Source organism: Diadema antillarum, unplaced genomic scaffold, assembly GCF_040938485.1.
Source record: "Diadema antillarum isolate AM-2024a unplaced genomic scaffold, OU_Dant_1.0 seq00001533_RagTag, whole genome shotgun sequence".
NCBI classification, from domain to species: Eukaryota; Metazoa; Echinodermata; class Echinoidea; order Diadematoida; family Diadematidae; genus Diadema; species Diadema antillarum.
Window position 1 is genome coordinate 603,979 of NW_027272265.1, and position 15,452 is coordinate 619,430.

General features: G+C 40.1%; 1 protein-coding gene across 1 annotated transcript in view; it reads right to left on the reverse strand.

Annotated features, from left to right (window-relative positions):
- Positions 1 to 3,595: 3,595 nt before the first annotated feature.
- LOC139710428 (ciliogenesis-associated TTC17-interacting protein-like) overlaps positions 3,596 to 15,452 on the reverse strand; it is a 58,683-nt gene continuing 46,826 nt past the window's right edge. Inside the window, exons 8-10 of the mRNA XM_071622344.1 lie at positions 5,243 to 5,367; positions 4,471 to 4,636; positions 3,596 to 3,853 (exon numbers count right to left, since the gene is read on the reverse strand). Coding sequence (XP_071478445.1) covers positions 3,596 to 3,853; positions 4,471 to 4,636; positions 5,243 to 5,367 — 549 coding nt within the window. The remainder of the gene's footprint in view (positions 3,854 to 4,470; positions 4,637 to 5,242; positions 5,368 to 15,452) is intronic.

The following is a 15,452-nucleotide window of genomic DNA, read 5'->3' on the forward strand; positions in this document are numbered from 1 at the left end:
AGTATTTTTGCATTGTATTTGCACAAAGCTAATGCTTGCTGCCACTATCATTGATTTCGGTTTTACAAAACAAAAGTACATGAAATCAAAAGATTTGACTTAATAACTCGTGTTTCCTACCTTAATATGTTTCGTTCTCATTAATTTTTCTTCCAATGATTCTGACTTGACAATTGGCAGTTGTCAATAACCTGAAAAGATGAAACTTTGTCCAGTAATTGTTCCAACGACCACGAGGAGAAAAAATTGTATTTACTTCTGTATCAACAGAACTACAATCCGGATATCTATAACATGAAAACAAAGTTGCTCCCTACTATTTTCAAACAAAGAGTATTCATGGAACACAGGACATTACCCAGGGGGATTATTGTTGTCTTTTATGACTTACTACTTATTAACTCGTTGAGAATGAGCTGATTCTGCTACAACATGCATTTCCCATAGACACCTGCCTAAGTATACTTGGAACTACAGGTTAACACTGAATACTACCTGTCCACTATGGTTTTTATGTGACAGTCCCGCCTCATTTATGTACATCTGATTGGATACTCTCATCTCTCACTACACCAATGTGCATTTACATCTTTGTGAATACATGCTGATCACAGAGTCCACACCTTCTTCTTTCACTTTCCCTGTCATAAAACAACAACAAATCTCTCATGAAATATACAACAGAGCATGCAGTCTAGTCAAAATTTACTTCCTTTGGTATCTATGAGTCCATTCTATTACAGTTACAGATTTATTCATATCCATCTCCTATTCAACTATGAACAATGCATATTCAATTGTAGAATGCCCCACCTGGATTTGAATAAACCACCTTGCTCCTCTAACACTTCACATCAATATACTGCCAATCACACCCTTGTCTCTCTTTCAAACTCTTGTACAGTTTTTTTTTTTGGCCATACCCTTTTTTCCCCTTTCTCTGAAACAGATACACAAGGGTAAAACCTCAAATACCTTAATACCTTAATAATGGTCTCACACCATCGACTTCTGACTTATTCGACTATTATTTGAATTAATCAACTTCTGCACCAACTTATGCAGGGTCGACTGTATTTAGTATAAAGATCTGTGTAAACTCTATCAGAAAGACACACATTCCTCCAGAACAGCTTTGGACTGTTTTCACAGAGTGCTGCTATTGGATATTGGTTCATCAAGGGTTACATTCTTGATAAACACTGTAAAACCAGAAATGTTTGCATGCATGAAACTTTCACAAATTTCACGAGGAGCCAAGATTCATGAAAGTAAAATAGGTACAAAGGTGTTTGTCTACACAATGCACTGAATGCCTGTGGCAATTCACAAAGGCTTCATGCCGCAAAAAAGGCTGTCGGCTCCAATTCGCGAAAACTTCACGCTGCAAATGTTTCTGGTTCTACAGTATTTCTCTGGGCAGAGCAGCTAGTTCTGGCAGTTTTATCAACCAAGCTTCAGATAGTCTGAATCACATAAAACTTCCTAAAATGGATCGCTTACCATCCCTTTGGTCTATCCATCTCCTTAGTTCAAAGGACCTCCCAACACACATTCATGATGCATTTGGTCATATGGTTATCTCAGGGGCGGATCCACGGAGGACCGCAACCGGCGCACGCCCCCCCCCCCACTTTATTTTTTGTTGAAACAAAAGAAATAAAAAGAAAAAATAGGGGGACGGGTGCGTGCGCCCCCCCTTTAATTTCGTAAACGCGCCCCCTCTTTACGGAATTCCTGGATCCACCCCTGCATCTTACTTTCACATTCCCCCCCCCCCCCCCCTCATGATTAAAAATGATAGAATGTGAACTGGAAAACATATTATGCTTCAAAGGTCTCATACCGATTTTAGAATGCAGTACCATCTTGACGTACTAGTGTGTACGAGACACACATTGTACGTCTGGACAATACCAGAGTAAACACATGAATCATACACATGTGGGGCAGCGGTTTGACATAAAAAAATAAGAGCGAAAGAGAGAGAGAGAAGAAAGAAGTGTAGGAGGAGGAGGAGGATGAAAGAGGGAGGCTTTATGGACACAGAATAAAGGCATTCTATTTCACACTGTACAAGCTTATGAATACACTATACATGTATATGCATCATCAACATCATATTAATAATTCCACTCTGTAATCTCTACATATCAAATCTTTGTGCCATCTACATATGTACACTATGAAATACTGCTTTGCATACATGTTGTATACACAGGAAAAGTAGCCGCTTCATTCAGTCTATCGATGGGCTATTATTCTAAGTCTAGCTGCATTATATAGATATCATACGTCCAGCCCAAGGAAGGCATGGAATAGCCCTGGTAGTCTTTCACACAGCACTACGTGCGAACTACATATCTATTTGAGTTAGCTCAACTATTTTAGCAACTTGTTGTTAAGTTCGCCTTACATTGGTCCTATAGGAGAAGTACTGTAAAAGTGGAAATTTTTCGCGGTGTTGAAATTTTTGCGCATTTCATGCAACCAGACACCAGCGTGAAAATAAAAGCACACAGATGTTTTTGCTTGCTATACGTTCCAGTAGTTCATGTCTTGATTCTCAAGAATTAAAAACCCGCGAAACTCATCTTACCCTGCTGAGCGCAAAACATTACTCGCATGAAATTATCCACTTTTACAGTATGGTATCAAAGAGGCTATAATGCCAACCTTATTTTAATTTGAAAGATTGGGATATATATGTGGACATAAATTCACAGCATCATAATACAATGGTGAAACTTGAACCACTGCACCAGTAGGTTTCTCCAAGAAAAATGCAATCGTATAAAGCCACAGTTTGCAATGTTTCAGTGGACGTCAGAGTTGCAGTCATGACTGGTAACTGCTCATACAGCAAAGGAGAACAGAGATCTTAAATAATCCTTCCATGTTAGCAAGTACCTTGGGTAGCACTAGTTTCCTGTGCTGGTTCAAACAAGTTGCCGATCCCTTTACACATTTGCATACTTGGCAAACTCATATTTGTCATGATGCTATATATCACGACATGCAGACAGACAACCCAAACCACACACGTCCATTGAAACTCTTTCATTCTTTTAAAGGGCAGTCAACCCATCATATTGTTCCTCATGCTTGTATTACTGACAAGACATGTAAAAGAAATGCACAACACACTGTGCTACACCAGTTTTGTGTTTTCAGAACAAGAAGGGCATTAACTCAGTTGAAATGCAGCAATGTAAATAATGCCCATCTGCTTCTCAAATGAAATGTTGCTGGAGCTCATTTCTTCCCCACACACATGCCAGCGTGCCAATATGGCATTCCAGACTTCTTCTGTGATTACCTAAGACGCAGTGGTTGACATGTCCGCCTACACTCCGATTTCACATTTGGGATTTGAAATGCTACACGTCCCTTCTGTGGTCGTCAAATGGCCAAAAACAAGGACACACCATGAGAAAATGCAGGCTGAAAAATGCAAATGTTACTATCTACAATGTGCTATACAACTGATGCATATTTGTGCTTGCAGAGAGGGGGGGGGGGGGGGGGGAGGGCAGAGTGAGGGAAGAGGGTCCAGGAAGAAGGGGGAAGGGGAGGGGGCTTGGCTGCACGGAGCCTAGTGGGTGGAGGTGGTGCTATAGGGTCCCTGCTTCTTATAAGGCGAGGTGGGTCGGGGGGTGAAGCGCGGCTCCTGGGCCGTGGCGTAGGCGCTGCCCGCCTTCGTGGAAGCTGAGAAGGATGAGAAGTAGTCGGCGGCGAAGGAGACGATGTCCTCCGGCTTGCGTAGGAGGAGGAACTGGAGGAAGTCTGCCAGGAGGGCCTTGAGCTCCGGGTGATGCCTCATGTAGGTGGCGTGGTCACCCTTCAACTCCTCCTGGAGATCGGGAAGGGGAGGGGGATAAGCAAAGTGTTACCAAATTTCTTCTATTGGATGAGATTAACTTTTGGTCGTACTTCAGTTCACAACACGACTTATAAAGTTCCAAAGAGATGTCAGAGTCTATTGTTCTAGCTTTGGTTAGAACCCAGCGGGTGCATAAACATGCACTAGTTCTGACAGCTCAAACTCTCCAAGATTATGGCTTTTACTGCAATTAGAAGTTCAATGTCCTGTATAAGAAGCATATTTCTACTTTTCTATTGTGAGCCCCTACATGTGTATTTCAAAATGTCACCATGGTATCAAACTACACATGTGGTATATTTGATACAATATTCTATGAGCTTTACCGGTACTTAAAAAATCATTACTATTCTTCTTGGGGCTTCTTCTAACTTTGTTTGGAAAAAAAAAGAAGAAAAAAGGTAGAGAATATATAATATGCAGACCCAACTATGGATTGTTATTCTCGAGTGATGCCCAAGGGATAGATTTTTTGCCTCAGGAAGAGTAGAAATCGGGCAAAATGCAGACACACTGCATGAGAGGAGAAGTAAAGGTTAAGACCAAAACCCTCAACCATTATATTCCTGTGAGGTTTCCAGACTCACCTTCCTGTCCAAGAACTGTGAATACAACTGCATGTCCTCCTCCCAGTTGAGGGGTTTCCTTGGAAACGATGGCTTCTCCTCCCTGTCGTCCACCGGTGGAGGCTCTGGTATCCTGAGTAGATGCATCGTGACGGGGGAGCCAACATGCACTCTACTGGCCAGGTGGCTAATTGGGGGTGAAGCAGAGACTGAAGTGAGTAAAATGGATGAAATACTATGCATAATGTGAGGAGGCACTAGGTATTAGTGATTCATCCCTATAACATTTTTGCTTTAATACACAAATGTTCATCAGCAAATACGGCATGCTGTTGTGGTTTAGTAAAGTATGATGGTTGAATAACTGTACGCACAACGTGAATTAAAGGATTTTTCAATGAGAGTTTTTGTCACTGCTGATTTTTTTTTGTGTAAAAAACCCAAAGTATGTCTTGCATACACGTATGCAAGTACTTAATATCTAACCTATAGCTAACCCATAGTCACAGTCATGACAATTTATTGTGTATTCTTGTATGTATGATAACTTGTATATCTACTGAAAATACAGAAGTCCTCGCTACTCACAAACAACCGAATGAGCAGATTATAGCCACATTTAATTTTTGTAAAACTTGATTTCTTAAACATTCTTGATTCCCCCTCACATTTTCCTTGAACTACTTCTCAGATTTCTATCTATATACAAAGCAACATAATTTTAGGATAGAAATTCCCTTTAATGAAAAGGTCTCGGCACAGGGTAGTCACATGGCATTCTGATACGACTTACCCATCGGGGAGAAAGTATGACTGCCACGTGTCCGGTACGCTGCCGTAGGAGTTAATTGTCCTCTCGATGCCCTTGACCGTCACCTCCTGCTCTCCGACTCGCTGGGTGCGGTCATCCAGCCCCCTCTGTCATCACAAGAAAATGAGATGAAAGCAAATCAAGACACGTCTCAGAATATGCATCCACATGTCTTTCATTTTTGTACTCTATAGGCGCGGTCAGACTTGCAAACGATCGAACAGTTTCAGATCGCGAAGTTTGGGCCATTGGTACGCGTGCAAGAAAGAGTGCAACGTCCGATGGCTAGTGATTGTGACGTAACAATGCACATCTGTACATGACAATGGCCTTGCACTTCAAAAACACCGCCCGCAAACAGATCGAGAAGTTTTGTGGGAAGTTTGCGGTCACACTGGCAAAACTTTGAGATCTTAAAGATCGCGATCTTAAACTTCTTGATCTTTTGCCAGTCTGACTGCGCCTATTGCCACATTTGAAACAGAAAATAATGCATGATGCTGATTCAATCCCCCTGGTCAAATCAGCACAGGAGAATAGACCAATAAATCCAGATCAATCAGAAATACTGCAAGTGGAAAGTTGGAAATCTTATTTCACTATTAAAATAGGACAGACTTCATTTCCATAAATATAGTATACCCTGTGTGTTTACTGGTTGGAAAAAATAACAAGAAATGATATCATGTCTAACAAGCACATGAAAAGAAGCAATGCAATAATGGTAATAAGTTCAGCACAATTTCTTCATATGTTATAAAAGCTATGAGAGGCTTTGTCTCATTTTTTTTCACATAAGGGCTTGAACGAGACAACAGCATGGGATCAAGTTCCAATAAGTGGAAAAAAATTCTGTATTTGCTGGAAGGTGTGACATGAACCAGAGACCAGAACCACAACACCTGAATGAGAAAAACTGTCAGAGTAATATAAAGAATTGAAAGGTAGTAAGTTTGTACATGTATGTTATATAAGCCTTTTGAAGGGTTTGTGCCGTACATCAGTAGCTTTAATATGGTAAACACCTTGAAATAAAAGGCACAGAAGCCATTCAACTCTTTGGCATCCGAGAACACTGTCAACAACATCAAAGACGGTCAATCCTGTGCTTTCCTTTCCTGTATTTATGAAGAACTGCTTTAATGAAATGCTGTTGTCTTGTACGACATAGAAGGAAATCATACAACTGCCCTGCAATGGATTACCTTTCCAACTGTATCGCATGTCTTCCACAAAAACAAACAGACACCACACACACTGCCAAGGTAAACATCTCCCATATCACAACAAAATAAAGCTCTAACCAACTTTTATATCTGACTAGCTAGTGCTCATCAACTATTGTATTTCCTCAAGTCGAATTATTCCTTCACACCTTGACACAAGCATAAAAACATTGGTTGAACCTCAATTCTGTTGTAATTATAATATCTTTTCCCCACTGATGAAAGTTTTCTGTAAATACCTAGTACTATCTATCAACTCAATTAAGATTTCTTCCTCCCCCTTTTTCAATACAGTAATCTCATTGGGATATAACGCATATCTGCAAACACACAAGCCAATGCATGCCTTCCAGACTGTATGCTAACAGTGTGGGCATTAAAGGGTCCATATCACATCTCTGAGAAAATGGCAAAGGCTATCAGCAACAGCTGTTTAACACTGTTGTATCTTCTACACAGAAAATAATTTTAAGCACTCAGTTTCATCTATATGCAAATGATAAAAAGAGGCAGTATTCTCTCATATACCATCAAAATTTCCTGTATGATATTCCATAAATAGCTGCAGGTGACTATCAATGCTTTTTCACACTACATCCACTCTTGGTCTAGTTGTGAGAAAGTGCTTAAGATTTTACTTTTGTTTGTTTTTTTTCCTTCAAAAATCAAAGGTAAACACAAATGTCTATTCACATTTGGGTGGAACACAAACTTGTTGACAAATTAGACCGAAAGTCATGACATATAGTCATTGATCAATGTAGAATTTATACATTTGTCGCACCTATACTTATTTAACAAACGCAAACAGAAAAACTGAGCAGAATGAATATTATTTATTAGTGGAAAATTTTCTTTGCTCAATTTTCCACCTATAATTATGAGTAGGATGAGTATACTTTGATTCGCAATTCCAGAAATGTTTTTATCCAATGACACACAGTCTACAGACAATCAAAATTGTTTCAGCATCACGAAGAGTCAACAGAGATTAACCACCAAAACCTCCTTCGCTTATATGGCATATTTGATGAAAGGGTCTGAATAATGTCAAGATGAACTAAATCTCAGGGACAAGCAAATCGTAAAGATTCCCAGCTCGAGGTTGGACTGAGCCTGACAGGACACGAAGTACAGGGAAGACCAAATTCTGGCGAGTGCAAACGAGACGAGTTAGCATACCAGCAGAGCAGCAATCACAAACCCTAAAGGAACTTTTCCCTTCTCTACCGCCACACACACAAAGAAATTGGCTGAGCCCATCAGCTGAGATGCAGAGACCACACTCAACCGGTTGACACGGCCATTTCTTGTTTCTGTGGCGCATTGGTCCCGAATTCCCGCAATATGTTCTTCACGCATGGCACAATGCTTCCCCGGATAGCCATCAACACTTTCCCAGCGTGGAGTCCATGTTGCTTGGGGAAAGCATGACACAGAGATATCGACGAGAGCCCCAAAAGGGCAGATTTGGATAGGGATTGGGGGGGGGGGGGGGCTAACAGCTATACAATAATATGTGCCCCTTATGTAGGAACTGAATTGAATTGAACAAAAAAGCATGAATGAGAAAACAACAACAACAACAACAACAACAACAACAACAACAAAGAACCCAAACAAATGCTCAGGGTGTTAGAGAACACTGAGCAGAAGCTGTGTGTTCATATCTTACTGAGACAGCACCGAGGCAAAAGTCAATTTCTGAACATGTAGGATGAAGATAGGCCGACTTGCAATTACACGGATCTGTCTGGGTGCTGATGAAATTACATCAGACTGGTTTCCTTTTTGTTTTGTTTTTGTTGGAAAAAAAAAAACACGAACAACTTGTGGCAGTTGCAACTTCCCATAAAACATGGATGAAGATGTTGAAGTCGTTTGTGGCCAGACACCTGAACACAAATTATAAGTGCATTTTAAAGGGGGAAACCCTGAGTTGCATACAATGGTTGGGAGCAGAACTAGTACACATTGATTGCACATTCACAACTTACAATGCTTGTGCCAAGCAGACTTTGACTTTTGATGCCTGGTGTTTAACATCAACACCAAGAGAATATACTATCATTTACAAAGAGGGGAAAAGACACTTTAATTTAAAAGAATTATCCCTTTTTGACTGCAAATCTAACTTTATTACAACACAACAAGTATTTTGGTTTATGTTGCTGGGCTCCTCTTTGATATTAGCAATCACATTGCATTTGTTGATGTCACTAGGTACCAGAGTAACATGAGCTTTAAGCACCTACGTTTCCTATTACAGTGTCTAACTGACGAGTACTAATGACAGTATTTCTGTTCTTTTTTTCCAGTTTCCCTTTTTAGTTTCTTAAAATACTTGATATATATCTCATCTTAGCTATCACAATAGTGTTATTCAAAAGTATATGGTAAGCTGACTTTTTTCCTGTTTCTGTATTATTTCATCTTCCTATTATATTTCATTGAGTGGACTTCTATCTTTATGGCGAAGAATTGATAGATGCTCATCCCATCGAAAATGTCATCATCAGAAGAAATTTTGTGGATTTGTGGAGAGCTTGTCAACAAAAATGGCTACACTTCCTTTAAGCCTCGGATAACAAACGCTTCAGTTAAAGAGTGAGAGAGGTACAGGAGAGAAGTGGGCCGAGCTAATTTCAAACGTCAGTCGCTTGGCTTATTCAAATTGCAGCAGTAATGCATGAACACCTTGTTACCTTTCATGGCTCATCAGGGATCGAGAAGTGGCATGACGGAAAGGTAGAGAGAGAGAGAAAAAGAGAAATACTGCAACAGAAAGCAGACAGAAAGACAGAGAGAGAGAGGGGGGGATGGAAAGAGAGAGATGGGGAAGGAGAAGAGGAAGGGGTACAGAGAAAAAAGATTGGCATGGTGAGAAAGATGGGAGAGGGGTGCAGTGGGAGAGGGGTGCAGTGGGGAGGGAGTGCAGTGGAGAAGGGGTGAGGTGTGGAAGGGGTATGGTGGGAGGGGTATGTAAGAGAAGGGATACATTAGAAAAGGGATGTGGTGGGGAGGGTATGCGTTGGAGAGGGGGTGAGGTGTGGAAGGGGCGTGGTGGGAGAGGGTACAGTAGAGAGGGGGTGCGATAGGGAGGGAGTGCAGGGGAGGGGGTGCAGTGAAGAGGGGTATGGTGTGGAAACGGTGCGGTGTACTAGTAGACGGGGTACAGTGTGGAAGGGTGTGGGGGGGGGATACGATGGGGAGGGATGAGGAAGACAAAGACTGATGGAAAGGAAGAATATTGAAGCGTTTGTGAGGTCTGAATACTCAGCTACAATTGCACACTGCAGTGATGCAGTGTATGCTATAGGATGCTGAACTGGCACAAAGGGCACGTTGAGTGCAGGTCAAATAGCTACAAGGCTCTATCAGTAGCAGGCCGCTGAGGACTGCATTCACTATCTTCTAAATTATTTAATAATGCTTATCAGTCACATCCTCAGATTGCAGCTAATGCTTTCATAAATGTCCAAACTGCTTAATCTGCATTAGTCATCCTACATCATTCATCAATGAGTGCGTGGTGTACCAAAATCAGAAAACTTCATTCATTCAACTTCATGTTCTTATTCAAGGTATGATTCTATATATTCCAACCCTCTGACACAATATCATTTAATTCCTGCAAGGTTTCATTGTGAATGGAGAAGGCATTTTAAGGTCAGACAAACCAGATTCCATAAACAGTTGTACAGATATTGTTTATCAGACACATTGTCTGGCAAAGATGTTGCATGATTTGTTAAAAATGTTGCCAATCCAAATGATAACGAAAGCATGAAATATATGCCCAATAAAAAGCATTGAATGAACTTCTGAAAACACTTTCAACAGAGCACAGGTGAAATTGTCGCGGCCATTTTTTTTTTTCTGTAATCTTTTGCACAACAAAATTCTATTAATCAATTACTCATGCCACTGATCGTATATTTTGAGATACACGATACTAATTGCCTGTTCCCTCTAGAGACAATTCTATAGCTTGGTACAGGGTTGTTACCTTAAAAGACTAGTATCAATTTGGAGAATAAAGGGCAATAATACAAAAACAAAAATCCTCTGGAGTCACCATATGAACTGAATACATTTTATTCTGGTAGGACGAGTAACCAAAATGCCTCCCAGAGCCTTGGGGCAGTGGCATAAAATTGCTTCTCTGCACCTCATTTCTCTTCTGCAGGCTGAGATATGACGCTCCTATGACTGTGATGCATGGCCCCACTAATATGATATTATTCTATGTGCTCGAAGCTTGTTTACAAGGTTTGGTCAAGGAGAGACAGAGCGAGTGAGAGAGAGAGAGAGAGAGAGAAAAAAAAAAGGCATGGCGTCGATGAACTGCCCTTCTCCAATACTTCACGTGCCATCCTGTTTTCCAACCTCAGCACATCTTCAATTTTCTCTGGGTGATCACACATCCCCCCTCTCCTTTGATGCTGCATGCACTCTTCCTGCTCTCGATAACTGCTTTGAAGGTTTCACAGACCTGTCTGCGCCTAGGTTGATTGTCTAGACGCGCTTTTCCCCCCTGGGCTGAACTCGGAGGAATCGCCTCAGCTTTGTGGGGACCTTGTGGCCGACTCTTACTCATGCTGCTGATAAAATAGCCTTGGTGAAAAGTTTGTAGTTTGAACTATTATGGAGGAGATAGTGATATGATAACGGATTTGTGGCAAGATATGCATTGTATGCCCTCATGATATAATGATATTCACACTCCAAGGCATGGAATGTGTACAGACAGGAGATATCATCATCCATGTTCACAAAACAAGGTGGAAGACTATACTTCCAGGTGGAAGATTATACTTTCAATGAGGTATAATCTGAATTGGCCCTTGCTTCATTTTTCCTTCAAACAAAATATGTTTAGAAACTAAGTTGTTGACCTCACAAAACACATTAAGATTGATCAAAACCTAAATGCTACAATGCTATGCAAGTATATAAAGTAAATAAACAGGTAGAACTGTACACTGTTCATGTAGCATTGTCTGTGGATTTAAATCTTCATCCCTTTCCAGCTTTCAGTTGCACTGTGTGTTTATATCCCCAGTGATAATTGTACAGTATCTTATGACACATGAAAGTGATATTAGTTCAAACAGGTTCGCCATCTCCCTAATGCAAATTTTATAGTTCTAGGAAAAACATGATGAGGTAGCATGGTTGGCAAATTGTTTGAGATGGCTGAAAGCTTCAATTTTCTCAATTCAAAAGTTGAAAGGGTCCTTGGAAAGGCAAATGTGCACACAGCACAAAAATGATACAGATTTTATATATATATCCTTTTTGGAAATTGGGTTGCATTAGTAATAATATTGCCAATGATAAATGACACATGAAAGTGACAGTGCTTTTAACAGGCTCATCTTGTGTCGCTAATGCAAAGTTGGGGGGGGGGGGGAGAGAAATGACGGCAGTGGCATGGCTGGCAAACTGTTCAAGTCAAGTGAAAGAGTCGACTCCCCGTCTAAACTCGTTAAGTCCTAATTAGGTCTGATCACACAGCCAATAAGATGACATTCATTTCGAGGTGGAATGTGTCTTTCACGTCTCCTATGAGAATCCTCAAGAGAGGGACAAGGATACACAGTGCACACAAAATGTGTTAAGAAGAAGAGAAGAAAGAAAGCAAAAATAAAAGGTTTGATGTTTGCTGGTTGTCTCTCTACTGGTGAGAGCTGTCTCCTTTTAATCCAGCCCACAGCATCCATCATAACAGCTTGTTGTAGCTCATCGTCTAGGAATGTCCCTCCCTCTGCTGTTTGGTCACATACTGTATACGCCGAATATTTCGCAAGGTTTTTATTTTCACGAATTTCGCGAGTCAGGTGCTATTCGTGAGATTAAAGACGGGTGAAAATATTGACTCTGATCCCGATGTGAATGTTACGTACGCGTGTATACTTCTCCGTTCAGTACAGGACTCCACGATCGCCAATTTAACCACTCGCAAAGTCGTCGGGAATTCCCGATTCGCAAAAATTTAGACTTGCGAAATATATGGCGTATACAGCACACTGATTTATACATATGGATGAAGCATGACGAAATATTGCAAGAACACCAATCCTGTTCTAATAAAATGTCATAGATTATCTATAGGTGTATCTCATCTACAAAAGAAAGAAATGCTCACACTTTGAATGACGACTGAATGCAATCTGCGAAACAGACAGGACTTTGGGGGGGGGGGGAAGGGATGGGGGGGTTGAGAAATGGGTCCAAAAGCATGTACAAGCATTAATTTTGCAATATGAATCACATGAAAAGTTGTGGATGGGTACAGAGGACATAAAAAGCAGAACAAAATAACAAGAGCTGTTGAAGAAGACATAGAAAGAGGGATATACAGAGAGAGAGAGAGAGAGAGAGAAAAGAGACATGCTTTTTTTTCTGGAGGCGCACACAGTTATCAATTATTTTACCATTGTATCACATGTATTTTTCTTTTCTTTTCTTTTCTTTCTTCTTCTTTTGTTACTGTTAACGCTGATTTTGTTAATGCTATTGTGTTTTCTAGTCTATGAGTAGCAAAAGTGTGCTTAGAAACGTCAGTATGAAGCGCCATATAAATGCAATTATTATTATTATTAATATAAAGAAAGAGATTATGGGCAGATAGGGGAGAAGGTGAAAAAAAGGTGATGGAGAAAAATTGTGGGGAAAAGACAACAGTCTACAAGGATATTTGTTTCTACCCACGCAGCATATTTTCTTGTATGATTGATACAAAACACTATCAAACATCAGCTCCTTATTGTATACCGGGTATTCAAGCCCTTTACATCTCTATCCAACCCCTACACCCCTCCTCTTCCTACGCAATAATCCATTACCTGCCTGAGAGAGAAACAACATCTTCAGCAAATTACCCTGGGGATCAACACTTCAACACTTCCATTAATTAATACACTGAGACTCTGGATGCCTCAAAAGCTTTCATCTGCGCCGTAACCAGGGTAAAAAAAAATAGCTAAAAAACAACAACAAACCCAAAAGAAAGAGAGAGAAAAAAAACAACCGAGAGAACATGAACTGGAAATCAACCCTGGTTGGGTGTTGTTGTACTCTGTTGATCGCTTGAATGAAAATCCATTTTAATTGTCGCTAATAATGCAACATTATGCACATTGTGATACACCACACAGTGTGTGCCTAAAGTGATTACTACGCCTGAATGAATCAATTAACTCTTCCCTGCACATTCTCATGAGATGTAGCTAATAAGTGTGAATAAAACTCACTACCCTTTTGAAAATATCAGACCTATATAAAATGATAGACCCTCATAACATGTACCTGTCTAATGTTATTAAGGGGAGAGTTCACTAATAAGAATCAATTAACTTTTCAGACCTTTCCAAAATGGAAAAAAAAAATGCAATTCATTTCAAATGGTTTATGGAGACTTTAGATGCTACCAATTTCTGAACATGCCATGATATTAGTACTATAAAGCAGACACACACACAGTCCAACTGTTATAGTAGGTGGACTGAAAAAAACTGTTCATCACGATACACACTATAAAGAAATTCACCCATCATGAGTTAATTGGAGGCTTTTACAACATTATTGATTCTAACTCTCATCATGTAATGATCAAACTTTTTACTCAAAGTTGCTCATAGCAGTATCCCTTTCCCTTATGAATACATAGAAAACTAAAAAAGCTTGAACTCTCCCTGTCTTTTTTTTTGGGGGGGGGGGGGGTTTGTTGCCAATGCTGAAGTTTCTTCAAGATGGTTTTGTGACACTTTGGAAAACAGCTGAAAAATGGATGGGGAGACTAGTGTGAATCCATATAAGCTACAGTCAGCAAGGACCCAGCTACTAATTAGTTCTGGCATAGGGCACTCAGCGGCACGATATGCTGTTAAATCGGATATTCACGACAAGAGTTATTCCTTTTCATATCTCGGCTTTTGTACATTCGCCGGATGCACAGAGCATTATGTCTGCTTGGCAGTTGTGTCAACACCAATTTGCCGACAATGAATCACACGCAGGGCGCAGGGCGTACTCTAGCTGAGAGCCAGAGTGGCCGTCTCAGGCCTGTCTCTCGCGATGCCTTTCTTGGGGAAACCTTATGAGATTGAACTACGGAAAGGTCAGCCCAGCTCTGGATAATATCTGTGTCACATGCATTATGAGATCAGTGTATTAAAAAAAAAAAGAGAGAGAAAAAAAAGAGAGAGAAGGAAATGAAAAGTGGATACTGCACAGCTACTGTGATGTAGTTATACATACTTTGAGTTTGGACTATCATTGACAAAGAGTAAAGCACAACAACAATTCTGACTAACTGCCAAAAATTACGAACCATCTTTTTTTTTTTGCTCAATGTTTCTGTTGAAGATGAGAAAGAATACAAAATGCTGAGTAGCAAAAATAAAACACACATTATTTTGTTTTCATGGTCAATATTTTTAAATTGTAACCTTCATTCCTAATTATGATATATATACAGGGCATCTATAATCCTCCCCCCTCCGCAGTTGGTGGCTTTTAACATAGTCATTGGCAATTAATTTTTATTAAAAAAAAACAAAAAAACAGCTATTGCATATGCGCTTATGAGTGCGACATAGAAAATAAGAGACAAAACAGAACAAAACAAAACAAAACCCCTACATTCAAACACATTTGCCTGTATCATTATAAAGTGCACTCTTTGTTAAAATAATTTTGCAATGAAATTTCTGCCTCTGATCTTGGAAAATGAAGGCAAATGGGGAATGTGAAGTTATATCACTCACAAGAAGAAAACTGTACTTTGACAGAAACTGCAATACAAGTATCATACTGAAAATGCACTATCAAATAGCAAGCAAAGTCTGAGTTGCACACTGTGAACAAATCAAATATCCCTGATGAAAAATATGTTGACTTCCTCATGTTACACGTGTGTATTACTGAAGGGAGCCTTTCTGCTGCCCATACATAATAGA